Source organism: Rhipicephalus sanguineus, chromosome 11 (genome assembly GCF_013339695.2).
Source record: "Rhipicephalus sanguineus isolate Rsan-2018 chromosome 11, BIME_Rsan_1.4, whole genome shotgun sequence".
NCBI lineage: Eukaryota > Metazoa > Arthropoda > Arachnida > Ixodida > Ixodidae > Rhipicephalus > Rhipicephalus sanguineus.
The window spans coordinates 33,215,979-33,228,055 of NC_051186.1; the positions used below are offsets into that span (position 1 = coordinate 33,215,979).

The following is a 12,077-nucleotide window of genomic DNA, read 5'->3' on the forward strand; positions in this document are numbered from 1 at the left end:
TACACAAATGCGCACAGCAACGTCTGCGTTGCGTTGGTATGCCAGAAGGCGTACAATTAAATAACGGCCTCGACAGACGCATATTGATGGTGATAAATCTTTTCCACTTTGTTGTCAGTTACAAAACCGCAGCTGAACAAAATTATTCCGGCGTTTCCTTAACCCATTTCACAGCGTGCAACGAGACTCTGCAAAACAGACTGCTGGGCTAGTTGGTACAGCATATCTAAGACTTAGCGCACGAAAACAGTCCTCGTGCCCTTTTTGCGTCCTCGTGTTTTCGTGCGCTAAGTCTTCGAGAGACTCTGCAGCTGTTTTTCTTAGCGTCCTACATGCATGGAAGTGTCCGAGAAAAAAGAAAAAAAAAACGATTCCTATGCCATTTTTTTGCACAAGTACTACCACGTTGAAAATATTCGCAATGCCCACGAACTATAGGTGGCGCGCCGTGCTTTTCAAGATGGCGCCAGGAGGAGGGTCAACCCGTTTGTTAGCATAGGAACAGATAGGACGTGCGGACGTACGACCCGTGCTGCTTTCACCGGATGAAGTCATGAGCTGCGCTGAAATGGATATGAGACTAAAACCATGGAAAGTGCTAAGTACTCGCCACCTAATTATTTGCTGCGGCGTGAAAGGTTATATTTCAGCTCCGCTAGCGTGCATAACGATGCTTTGCGAAATCCTGTGCGTGCTACATAAAACTGCATGAACTAGAACTGACGTATCAGCTGAACGGCACTCCGAGGTAGTACGTACCGAGCCTGCCTGACGGATTTGCCGCAGTAGTAGGCCGCCAGCGAGTAGCGCCATCGCGGCTGCACGGGACCGCACGTTTAACGTGGTGATGGTTTGCAAACATCATACGCCGTCGTCATTACTTGCGCAGTCGGGAACGCGGAGTTACGTCTTCAACGGAACACAAGCATTTCACATCCCATTCAGTAGCGCTTGTGTCACCGCCATGCTGAGACTCTAGCCGTGTGCATGCAATTCACTTCACTCGCATGTTGTTCGATCAGCACGATCGAAACATGAATATCGAAAAGAATGCACACGTATGCTTTCGCAACGGCGAAGAAGTTAGCCGAGAGGCGTGCTATGCGGCCGTAACTGCACGTTCTATCGTTATAACCATTTCGCTTCGCTGGTCGAGCTCGAGCGTGTTGGCGGCATGCGGCGCTCCATAATATCCACAATAATTGATACATGCAATGCACAAGAGGAACTATGCTTTTATTTTGATCTCGCTCTAGGACATTATACATTAAATACAATCAAAGTGACTTACGAGCGTGAAAGAACATTAACGCACGAGGGGACGTGAAGTGCAACTCCTCCTCGTGAGTTAGCAGCTGATCGTTCATCGTCGCTGTCACTCTCGGTGCTTGCACAGTCTTCAACGTCCAGTGAAAAATTCTAGTCCTCAAGATGGTTTCTTTCAACATCACTGCTGAAAGCAATCTGAAGAATTTCCTCCGCCGAACGACTTCGACCACTCCGCGTTAGAGAGGCGTCTGGGCGCGAAGAACACTCTGCCGACTCTGCTCTCAGACCGGTCAACAAGCAAATCGCTTGCAGTGTGCTGCCACCTACCAGCAAACGTACAAAAACAAGCGGCGCAGCGCTGGCTATGAAATATGAAACCAACACACTGGCGAAGGACGGCGTGGAAAGCGTTCGCTCCACGAAAGGCGTCGAGCAGACGCGTTCTCGAATGATCGAAACGTCGCTCGCACGATTCGTAACAGCGCTTTGCTGACAAAGGATAGAGGTATCGCCAGCTTGAGATCGCTCAGTTATACAAAAGCACATCGCGTGCCCGCGGGACCTCCCGCGTGCAGTGTTATGGGATTCATGCACTACAAGAAACACTGACCAATGCTATATGCAAGTAAAACAGAGTGAGCTTCAACTGATTATGTCAGACGATAACATTTAACTAGCCTACGTGGCTACAGAAAGCCTCGCGAAGCTGATAGTATGTGTACGCTGTGAGCTATAGTATTGAAAGTGCGAGTTGCCACGTATTTTCACGAAAACTTCGCGTCTCGCTAGAACGAATCAGATTTTCTGTGTCACGGCGGGCCCGGTTTGTTCACTGATGCAGGGAACATGCAAAGTCGTAGTGTTCTTTTCTTGCCAACGCGTTAACACTGAGGCTAGCACAGCTGAACAAGGGAGCGACTGCGTAGTGCTGCCATTTTGTCGTCTACTAACCCTCCTCGAGAGGACGCTCCTGAATTCCGCTTGGCGGCGCGACAGTCTATGGGCATTGCGAATAGCGTCGCACGGCATACGCACGAAGCAAGCAGCCGCAAAGCGCGTCTGAACCGGCCCAAACCAGCCCGAACCGGCTCGGCGACTAGCAAAAGGCGCAGCAACGCCGCCAGTGGCGTCTACTGGCGTTTGCTTCAACCGGCCTATTGTCCCTCCCATAGAGTTTCCTAAAATTAACTAGAGGGGACTCTGGCGCTGCGATCGTTCAGCTACCATGGGAATGATGGGTAGTACACAAATTTGCCTAGTCTTCGTGCTTGCGGCTTCAAACGTACTTGTGGCTTTGTTTATTGCTGTATTTTGGCGTTCGTTTCGGATAAAAGAATGGACCGTTGTGAACTTCGTGACCAGCTTTGATTTGGTAAGCCTAAAGAAGTTAAAGTGGTGAAGTAGAACTGCTGACTTTTGCTGAACTTCGTTTTGCGACAAAGCAGGTGCAGCCGACGCGGAGCCAAACGGAGCCGAAAGAACGAAGTTTAGACAAATTTGTGTACTACCCATCATTCCCATGCTGGCTGAAGCGTCATGCGTTGCAGCTCCCATAGACACTAGCGCCAGAGTTCCCTCTAGTAAGTATTCTAGGAAACTCTATGGTCCCTCCCTCCTGGACGCGTTACTAGGAAATTATTCTAGTACACTGTATTCAATTCGATGTCCCAAATTTCTCATAAATCGTAATTTTTAAGGAAAAAGTTAGCTTTGCTGATACTTTTCTAATGATTTTGAGAGGGTAGGTGTTACAGGCATCATCACGGGCAGCAGCACCATCATCACCCTCATCAACACTCGGCGAGCAAGCACGCGCGCGGACGCCCGCTGATCTTCACGGTCTACGTCGGGGATATGGAGCCGACCATCGTCTCCCTCCATAAGGGACGAAACAGCGCAGTCGACAAGTCCTGGAGTCTCGTAGGGACACGGGAAGCTCGGGTCATGGCCGCGTCAGGCTACCGACAGACGGACACCGTGGAGCTAGCGGCCGGCGAATTGTGGGTCTCTCATCAAGATGGCGACGACGGAGTGAACGAACTGCTTCTCAAGCTTCTCAAGGTGAAAGATGGCGACGCGAGAGGTGAGAGGGAAAGCATTTCGAACGCGGTCGAAGGACAGGAGAGCGGCCAAGTTACAGGAAGGTTCTTGCGGTGGTGTTGCTCGGCGTTGGACGGCGTTCACAAGGGCGACGCCTTCTGGGATAACTTTCGTAAATACGTCCTCTGCGGCCCCAACTTCGTCAATGCTGTGAGTTGACACGCGATCCAGTTTTAGTTGTTGATGGTTATGTGCTGCTGGCCATTTATTTGATCGGGGCAAGAGGGGTTGAAGGAGCACTGACATCAAATTTTAAAGTCGAGATGTGCCATTCGTTCGATTGCTCGGTATGCATAGGTCTTCTTGGCCAAATTTGAATGGCGTCCGTCGCGTGGAAGTAATTTTATTTCGAGGGCAAACAGCGTACAAAAGCTCAACGGAAGATTGATCACGCTGCGACATCGACACTAGTGCTACGTGTAAGGTGTGATACATTCCGCAAATACCATCCTGAGTGACGATACGCTAGTAACAGTGGCGTCGCCGATCTGAGTGTACTTATTGTGGTGCCGACGCCAGGCGACGCTCTCACTCCCAGCCAGTGGCTCTCCTTGCTGTCCCGATCCGTGCTTGCGATTCATCATGTCGCATCGACTAATTTGTCGTGTGCTCCACAGCGCGAGTGCAATCAATCGGAGCGACTACGTGCCAGCATGTCGGGGAACCGCTGCGTAGTGCTGACCTGCTCGTCGAGGCGCGGAAAAAGCGGAAAGTGCGTGGCGTTTCATTACACGTACGGTACACGCCAACACGACCACAAGCTATCAAAGTGGAGTAGCCTATAGATAAATAACATCGCTAACAAGTAACACGCATGTAGCGTTAATAGTGAATGTTAGTTCGTCCGTGGACTTCCTTGCGCTGGCGTAATACCGGGTTACTGCAGCCGTAACCGTGAGAGGCCGGATAGGTGGGGCCATCTGGCGGCGCAAAGAAGAACCTGGCAAGCACAGAATTGTTATTGTAGAAACCTATCGTATTCTATTTCTCCGCTGGTGTGCATTCGCTATGCCGATATTCCATAGACCCCTCTGCGTATACCGGAGTGCCGTGCACGCTAAAATTCTCTGATATAGCTAATTGACACACACCAGCGAGTATGGCCCAAGCGTGCATCCCCGGGCACCTCCTCGTTGCTGCTTGGAACAGCGTCCATTTCTAAATCGCTGTTTTGCAAAGGGTCGAAGCGAAAATGATTCGCGACGTCGCGTATCGCGGTGATTCTAAGTTCCAGAATGTCGTCTTCAACACAAGTCGATACTTTTGACGACGGCGACGCTGGTGACAAGGCATGACTGAACGTGCGCGCCTAGCATACGAAATGTTAGCTGAGCGCTGAGCAGCTGATCCTCACGTCACTCCTTTCTGTGGACAAGTGGTAAAGTGGGGCGCGGTCTGGAGTTGACCGCGAGGGAGCGCTGCCAGCGCTAAAAAATGGCGGGCTTGCAGGCCGTTTTGAATCGTGCTAGATACCGGTGATATAAATCAATAAAACAGATAGCTATTCGTCCCTCAGTTGTATTTTCGGTCGCGAATCGTTACCATGGGGTAGAAAACTACTCGTGGACGCGAAAATCTTGACATGCGTAAATTTGATGTCAGTGCTCCTTAATGTCAAGAGAAGTTGCCGAGTGAAGAATGTAGATGGAGCGAACGTTCCGGCGAGTTGATATTGTCTTCGTCATGAAGAAAACGAGTTCCAGCGATGTTTTTTTCGACGATTTGTGTCTCCACTCACACAAGCGCAAATATAGTCGAAGTATCGTCCTCAACACGTCGTTGGCAGGAAAAGTAATATAGGAAACATATGAAGTAGATACTATACATCTATCTGTGGTATAAGTGCCAAAGTAATCATTCGATAATTGATCAAATCAAGTGCGCTTCCACGCTCACGTAGAGGCGCAGCTGAGCAGATGTCGCGAAATAACCGGTCATAGTCACTGTGATCACTCTGACGAGTTGTGTTAGTAAGAGATTAACGGATCATAAAAGGTCGCTAACCCAAGGATAGCCAAGTAATCTTTCTTTGCACGGCTGACATGGTCAATGCAAGCCGAAATTCGACGAATACGGCGTTTTATACGAACACGCAGTTTCAGCGGGCCATCACAGCAGAGGAAATGTGCTTTTTCTCGAGATATCCAGTAGCCCATTCCCAATCTTAGTATGCTTTTTCGCATGAGACAAGTGTAATGCGGATAAAGTAACTTGAGCGGTGCGCATGTCATATAGCAAGGCCAGAAAATTTTGTAGCCGCCGTATTTTGTTGTTATTATTTTCTTACCGTGGAGAAGCGGATGGACTGCTCAAAATTGGGTGGTCTTTCGGACAAAGGGGTAAAGAGCTGGCAGGTATGCGTTCCCCAACAGTCGTGCTCGTTCACATTGCGATACGTAGCTCCTTTGCCAAGTACGCCCGCTTCCGCTTTGGGTACTCCTTCACCTCTAGTAGAATGTCCAATTGCGACATATGGCTTGCTTCGGCGTGGAAAGCAGGCATAAAAACAACAGCACGGCCTTGGTTGCAACAGCACACACCAACGTCTCGCAAGAAAAAAACAAAAAAAGTTAGTGCAGTTTGCATAAAGGCGCATTGCTAAAGAGACAGCGGGGCTGATGGGCACTACGCAGTCCTGAGTTTTGCTGTTTTGTTAAGTTTTGCAAATTTTGTTTTTTTCTTCCTCTATTTCTTTCTTCTTCTCTGCTCTGTGTTCTTTCTATGTCTTTTTTCTTTGTTTATTTCAATTTATTTCTCTCTATTTCCATCTCTTGCTTGCTCTTTCTCTCTCTCTTCCTCTTTCATCCCTTTCTGTCTCTCTATCTCGCACTCTATTTCCTTCTCTATCTTTCGTTTATCTCCTCTCTCTCTCTCTCTTTCTTCCTCTCTCTTTCTCATTCTTTCTGTGCTATGCTTTACTCTCCCCTCCTCCTCACCATCACATTTCTCCTCCTCACGCTCACTTTCTGTTTCCAGCCCCTTGCGACACAATACAATACAAGGCTATGCTATGCTCTGCTAGCGTGCCTGGATAGCCGAGTGGTTAGGACGCTCGCCTTCGGATCGAAGGTACGCGAGTTCGAATCGCGTGTTGTGAAGAATTTATTTCGAGAAGAATTTGACTCATTTTTTTCTTTATATCTTAATTTTTGTCTCTCTCTTTCTTTCTCTCTTTTTTCTTTCTCTTTCTCTGTACACTTCCTCTCAACTATAGTGTACTACAATAATTTCCTAGTGACGCGTCCAGGAGGCAGGGACAACAGGCCGGTTGAAGTAGACGCCACTGGTGGCGTTGCAGCGCTTTTTTCTAGTCGCGGAGCCAGTTCCCGCCGGTTTGGGCCGGTTCAGACGCGCTTTGCAGCTGCTTGCCTCGTGCGCGTCCCCTGCGACGCTACGTTCAACGTCGTAGTTCTTGTGAAAAAAAAAAATGGTGGATGACTTTTTTTTCTCCGGACGCTTACATGTGGGATGCTTCCATGTATACTCGCGGACAACTTTTCTTGGCAATGAAGCGAAGGCTACAGAGCCAAATCGCGAATATCCTACCGCTCGTGAATGTAGTCCCACAATTGTGTCCGTATTTTCTGCATGAGGTATCAAAAATACTCCTTTATTTTCTACATGTGCCCCTTTCAGACAGGACGCAGCTCACACCAGCGAGATATTTTCATTTGTTTTGCTTTACACGTTGTCACTTTGCGTTTTTGAAGGCGTGAGAAAGTGGCGCCTTTTACGTGTACCTCAAACGCCAAGCGGCGTCTGCGTCGATATGCAACGCTGACTGCGCGTAGCCATCACTTTGCACAGGGGTGCGAAACGCGCGCCATACCGGACTACTTCGCGTAGGAGTACATGTGCAGAAACTCCGCCCCCGTAGCTTTCCCTTCATTGCCAAGAAAAGTTGTCCGCGAGTATAGTACGTCTCATTGCATGCCGTAAAATGAGGTACGGAAACGCCGGAATAATCTTGTTTAGCTGCGTCTCTGTAACCGAGGATAAATCACGAAAAGTTTACCACCATCAATATGCGTCCGTCGAGGCCGTTATTTCATCGTACGCCTTCTGACATAGCAACGCAGCGTAGACGTTGCTGAGCACTTTTGTGTAGTTTGCGATGAGCATGCGATTTAAATGTTGTGCTAGATATTGCGCAATAGAAGCAAAACATGCAGAGTTTCTCATATGATGGGTTTGTGCAAATGGATGATAAAAACGCCAGGCCTGCGCTGAAACCGCAGCACAGTCACAGCGAAAGCTGGAAGAGCGGCGTTTCTAGAGCCCGTTAAGCTCTCTTGGGGCTACAATACAAGTACACTACAAAGGTACCCACTACATCACAAATCACAATTTTTGTGAAGTTGGGAAGCACCTACTAAGCCATTATTCGTCATTCTGCGGAGAAGCGAGGCACCAGCTACACGTCTGTAAGGCATTGTGTGCACTTTGTTGACGCGACGACTGATGACGATGAAGAATTATGGCTCAACCCTTTGTAATGGGTTGGAATCTGTAAACGGCCCACCATTTATGTAATTTGCATTGGGTGGCGCCCGGTTGCTATTTCCCTCTCCCGTCATGCTGTATAACATACGTTGACGTGGGAGAGAGACCGGGGGGGGGGGGGGCGAAGAACTTTACGGAGACCCCGAGGAAATGGATCATGCGCTTATGGGCTTCCTTGAAACCAATACAAGTGCACTTGCGAGGAACCCACTACGCTATAAATCATTGTAATTTTATTGAGAACCCGAGGAAGTGGATCATGCGCTTATGGGCTTCCTTGGCAACCAATACGAGTGCACTTGCGAGGAACCCACTACGCTATAAATCATTGTAATTTATGAGAAGTAGGGCAGCAGGCACTGTGCCATTTTTCGTCATTCTACGGAGAGCGTTGGTACCTGCTAAACCCATGTAAAACATTATGCGCACTTTGTTGATGCTGTGCCTGATGACGATGAAGAATTATGGCAGAGTCCTTTGTAATGGGTTGGAAGCATTCAACAACCTACTCGTTGTGCAATTCGCATTGTGTGACGCCTGGTTACAGAATTCGCGTTGTGCGACACTTGGTGCTTATTTTACTCTTCTACCACGCTATATTGCATATGCTAATGTGGTTCCTTCTTGACATGAGGCCTGTATAGGACCTTTTTGCGCAGCAGTTTCAAGCACCGGCGTGGCTCAGAGGTTGAATACTGGGCTCCCACGCAGAGGGCCCAGGTTTGAACCTCGTTCCATCCTGGAATTTTTTTATTTCGTTTTTTTTTCTTATTTCGAGCGATACTGGTTACGGACAGCGGCGGCGGCGGCGGCGGCGCCAAAAACGGCCGGTGAAATGATCTCATAACAGCTTTCGCTGTAAAAAAGTGCGAATAGATACTGCTGCAGGCGATGTCCCGAACTGCAATGAATACGCCGGTCTGCGGCATTTACGCTAGCAGACGACGTTGTCGATACTAGTATGTTGCTGTGGTTTTCACAAAATTTCTTTACACTATACTATAGTAAATGCAGCCTTTCTGCGCAGCAATCAAAGAGTCCGGTGCTTAAGGAACGCCTACAAACGCGGAGAAGGAGAGCGTTAAACGCAGCGGGGGAGAGAGCGACCGGTCAACTAGAAAAAGGCGCAGTGGCGGCGCCTGGTGGCGTCTACACAAACGGGCACGCGCGCTCCTTCTCAGACGCGTCACTAGGAAATTATTCTAGTACACTATACTCTCAACCATCAGTGTTATTACACGCCACGCCGGAGAAATCGGCACACGTGTTCTGGGAGCGAAGTAGAAGAGAAAGAAGCGGGCGATGAGAGCGCGTGCCGTTTATGATGATGATAGCTTTTGATCACGTCATTTTACTCCGATCTACAACACCTTCGCTGTTAAAGAAATGTGCGAAGCCAACAAAGTGTGTGATCTATATCAAAGCGAAGGTGCACTGAGGCCTCCAAGATTCGCGCCTACTATCTGGGAAGTTACGAATAGCTGATGGACGTTGCTGTAAACAAGCCAAACCGGAGGTGTGGCGCGGCGTTCATGCTCGCGTTACAGTTCGTAGCGCCTGCGCGTGATGGCCGCGACTTGCGAGGGCACCGGGCGCACCTATTCTTATCTGCGGGGTCAGCGTACTACGTTCGTATCAAACGTTGCGGGATGAACATTGCTCCACAACAACCCGATTCTAGATCATTTTTGGCTAATGGGGCTCGGCCGGAACCACACAAAAATTCGTATCACCCCGAAGTTCATAGGATCCGTGATCGTACCATCGAGATTCTACTGTTTGCACACTACAAGCGCTGGTTAGCACTGAATAATATTGGCACGCTTGGCCAAATGATTCGTAATGACATTGGGTACCTGCTTTAGTAATAGCAACGTTGTTTTTATTCAATACCGAATGTTTCGGTGGACTGCCATATTCTTCCTGTTCAATGGATGCCGCTTTACACGCAGGCCTTCCATATCCTGACAGCAGCTGCGACGTTCTGTGGACATGTTCAGAGCAACACTTCAGAGGACCTGTGGTTCTGTTCTGAATACTTCACGATGGCGATACTGTGTCCGGCCGCATTGTCCTTCGCCACGAGCTCTCTCTCTCGGATGGCGGCAAAGGCGAGCTTTGCGAAGAAGCAAAAGGGGAACGTTCTGTTCCTTCTTCTGGTGACCAACGTGGCGATCCTACTGGCATCTTGCTTCGCTTGTATTTACATGGTGCGCGCCGGTACCATGGTGAGTTTTTTTTTTTTTTTTGCTATGATCTCTGAGCCGATCATTCAGGCAACGGCTGGTCTGCCCAACTTTTACCTTCTTCATTGTGGCACAGTAGGAAACTATACATAAATGCAAAATACGTGTTCTCAAACTACATTTTCTTATATCTGTGACGTGAAGCGCTTTCGCGTGCTTAAAAGTGTTGATTTTACTACAGAGATATACGGTTTTGTCGCTGGTTTAGGTCAATAAATAGAACTTCTTGGCAAAGTTTTTCGGAGACTTTTTAAGGGAGCGCTGCAGTCACGACACGCATAGGCGCACAAGGGGGCATGTCACGTGGTATCCTTTTTTTCTATTTCGTGGGCCTCTGTAGTAAGCAGAAAGAGACTAAAACTTAATGAGTAGGAAGATAGAAACTGTCAAGCCGATCTCATTGGAGAGCATTCTCAGTGGAATTTCTTGCCCAGCTTCATTGCTTCAGAAGTTGGTTAATGAATCTTGCTTAATTAAGCAGTTAAGCAGCGCACAAAAGAATAGCGTGACTCCATGCAATAGTCAGAAACATGCATTTGGTCGCATCGTCACGGAGTGCGTCAGCATATATTTGAAAGTCTGGCTAGAGTTAGCTGAGGCACCTTGTATACATATTGCCATACGCGCGTCTTTTTGTATTTTTATGTAACCAGAGCGGTTGCAGTGGCTTGGTCAAAGCACGCCCGAATGTCTGGGAACCTTCCAGATTATTTTTGAACCTTCTGATAAGCTTGACCGTAGTATGCGAACATTACAGTTTATTCTGTAACTAACCCGCTCACCAACGATGACGCTGGAACCTTCGATGCCACAGGTAAAAAATGTCGACGCAGTTTACTGCTGATCAGGTTACTCGACGGCCTACGACAATTCTCGCCGCTATTGGTCTACTGCTTGAATTGTTTGTACTTTGACTTTTCATTTGCCGGGCACAAGTTTGACCAAGTAAAGAGTTATGTATTTCCCAGTCTTGCTGCAGCCTTCGTTACCCTCACACCACGTGACAACATTCAAAATGAAAAATTTGGGATCGTGGGGAGGGGGCGTTCAACTCTCCCAACCCCACCCCTGGCTACGCCTAGGACGCTTTGAAGTTGTTAAATATGAATCTTATATAGCGAACAGGATGCTCAACTTTGCTAATCCACGCGCTGGACTGCTCCCTGCAGCTTTTGCAGCAGGCGTACCGACAGGAGTATTTTCCGTGGGGCCTGAAGTGGCTTGTCGACATGATGAGGATGCAAGGACTGGTCGCAGCGGGGGTGCTGGTTCCTTCGCTGGTGGTCCTGATGGGGAGCGACGTCGGCGCAACGTTTCGTGCTTTCAGGCTCCACTGGCGAGGCACGACGGAGGCCCGAAAAGCCTTCACCGGCGGTGTCTGCGTGGCTTGAAGTGGGACCTGTCGAACTTCAGCGAATTATCCCCCCTCTACTTATGTATCTTGCTTCCAGTGTTCTTCGCGATGCTAGGCAAGGATGGGCGTAAGCCGGCCGGTACGCATTTTGCGATCGAAATAAAAGAACACTCGTGGGGAAAAGAAAAACGGCTGCATTGTGAGTATCAGTTGATGGAGTCAGAGGCATAGCAGAACACGTGCATTACGTTGTCACTCAAGAGTGCATAGCCAATATAAGCCAACAGTTAGCCTACATTGCCCAATGATGGTGCTATGCGAGTAGGCACGCTAGGCTTCACAGAAACTGTGGTCAGTAGAATAATTTTATGTAGCCTATATATAAATTTACGTTAGGCTTTACAAAACGTGTAGTGTATAACGTATAATTTAGATCATCCACATGTAAAGTTGTTTCTCGAGTTTCATGTTACAGTGCATATATTTTTATCACAGTCTTTAGAGGATAGTTCGTACCTTTTGCACGACATACTACAAAAATTGGGGGACCCTTAAGCTTCGCCTTTAAGAGTTGAACGCGATAGCGAAATCCGGTCCCTAGTGAA

The 12,077-nt window shown here is 48.4% G+C and overlaps 1 protein-coding gene across 1 annotated transcript; it reads left to right on the forward strand.

Annotated features, from left to right (window-relative positions):
- The first annotated feature begins 9,824 nt into the window (after positions 1-9,824).
- LOC119373439 (uncharacterized) lies at positions 9,825-11,643 on the forward strand. Its single transcript, XM_037643462.2, has 2 exons — positions 9,825-10,100; positions 11,288-11,643. The coding sequence occupies exons 1-2, from the start codon at positions 9,918-9,920 to the stop codon at positions 11,507-11,509; spliced, it is 405 nt and encodes a 134-aa protein (XP_037499390.1). The 5' UTR covers positions 9,825-9,917; the 3' UTR covers positions 11,510-11,643.
- Positions 11,644-12,077: the final 434 nt, after the last annotated feature.

What these genes read in the sequence shown, in the direction of transcription:
- LOC119373439 (XM_037643462.2), top strand. Translation starts at nt 9,918, where the DNA reads ATGGCGATACTGTGTCCGGCCGCATTGTCCTTCGCCACGAGCTCTCTC. An exon ending in TGGTGCGCGCCGGTACCATG is followed by an intron (nt 10,101 to 11,287) that starts GTGAGTTTTTTT and finishes TGCTCCCTGCAG; the next exon opens with CTTTTGCAGCAGGCGTACCG.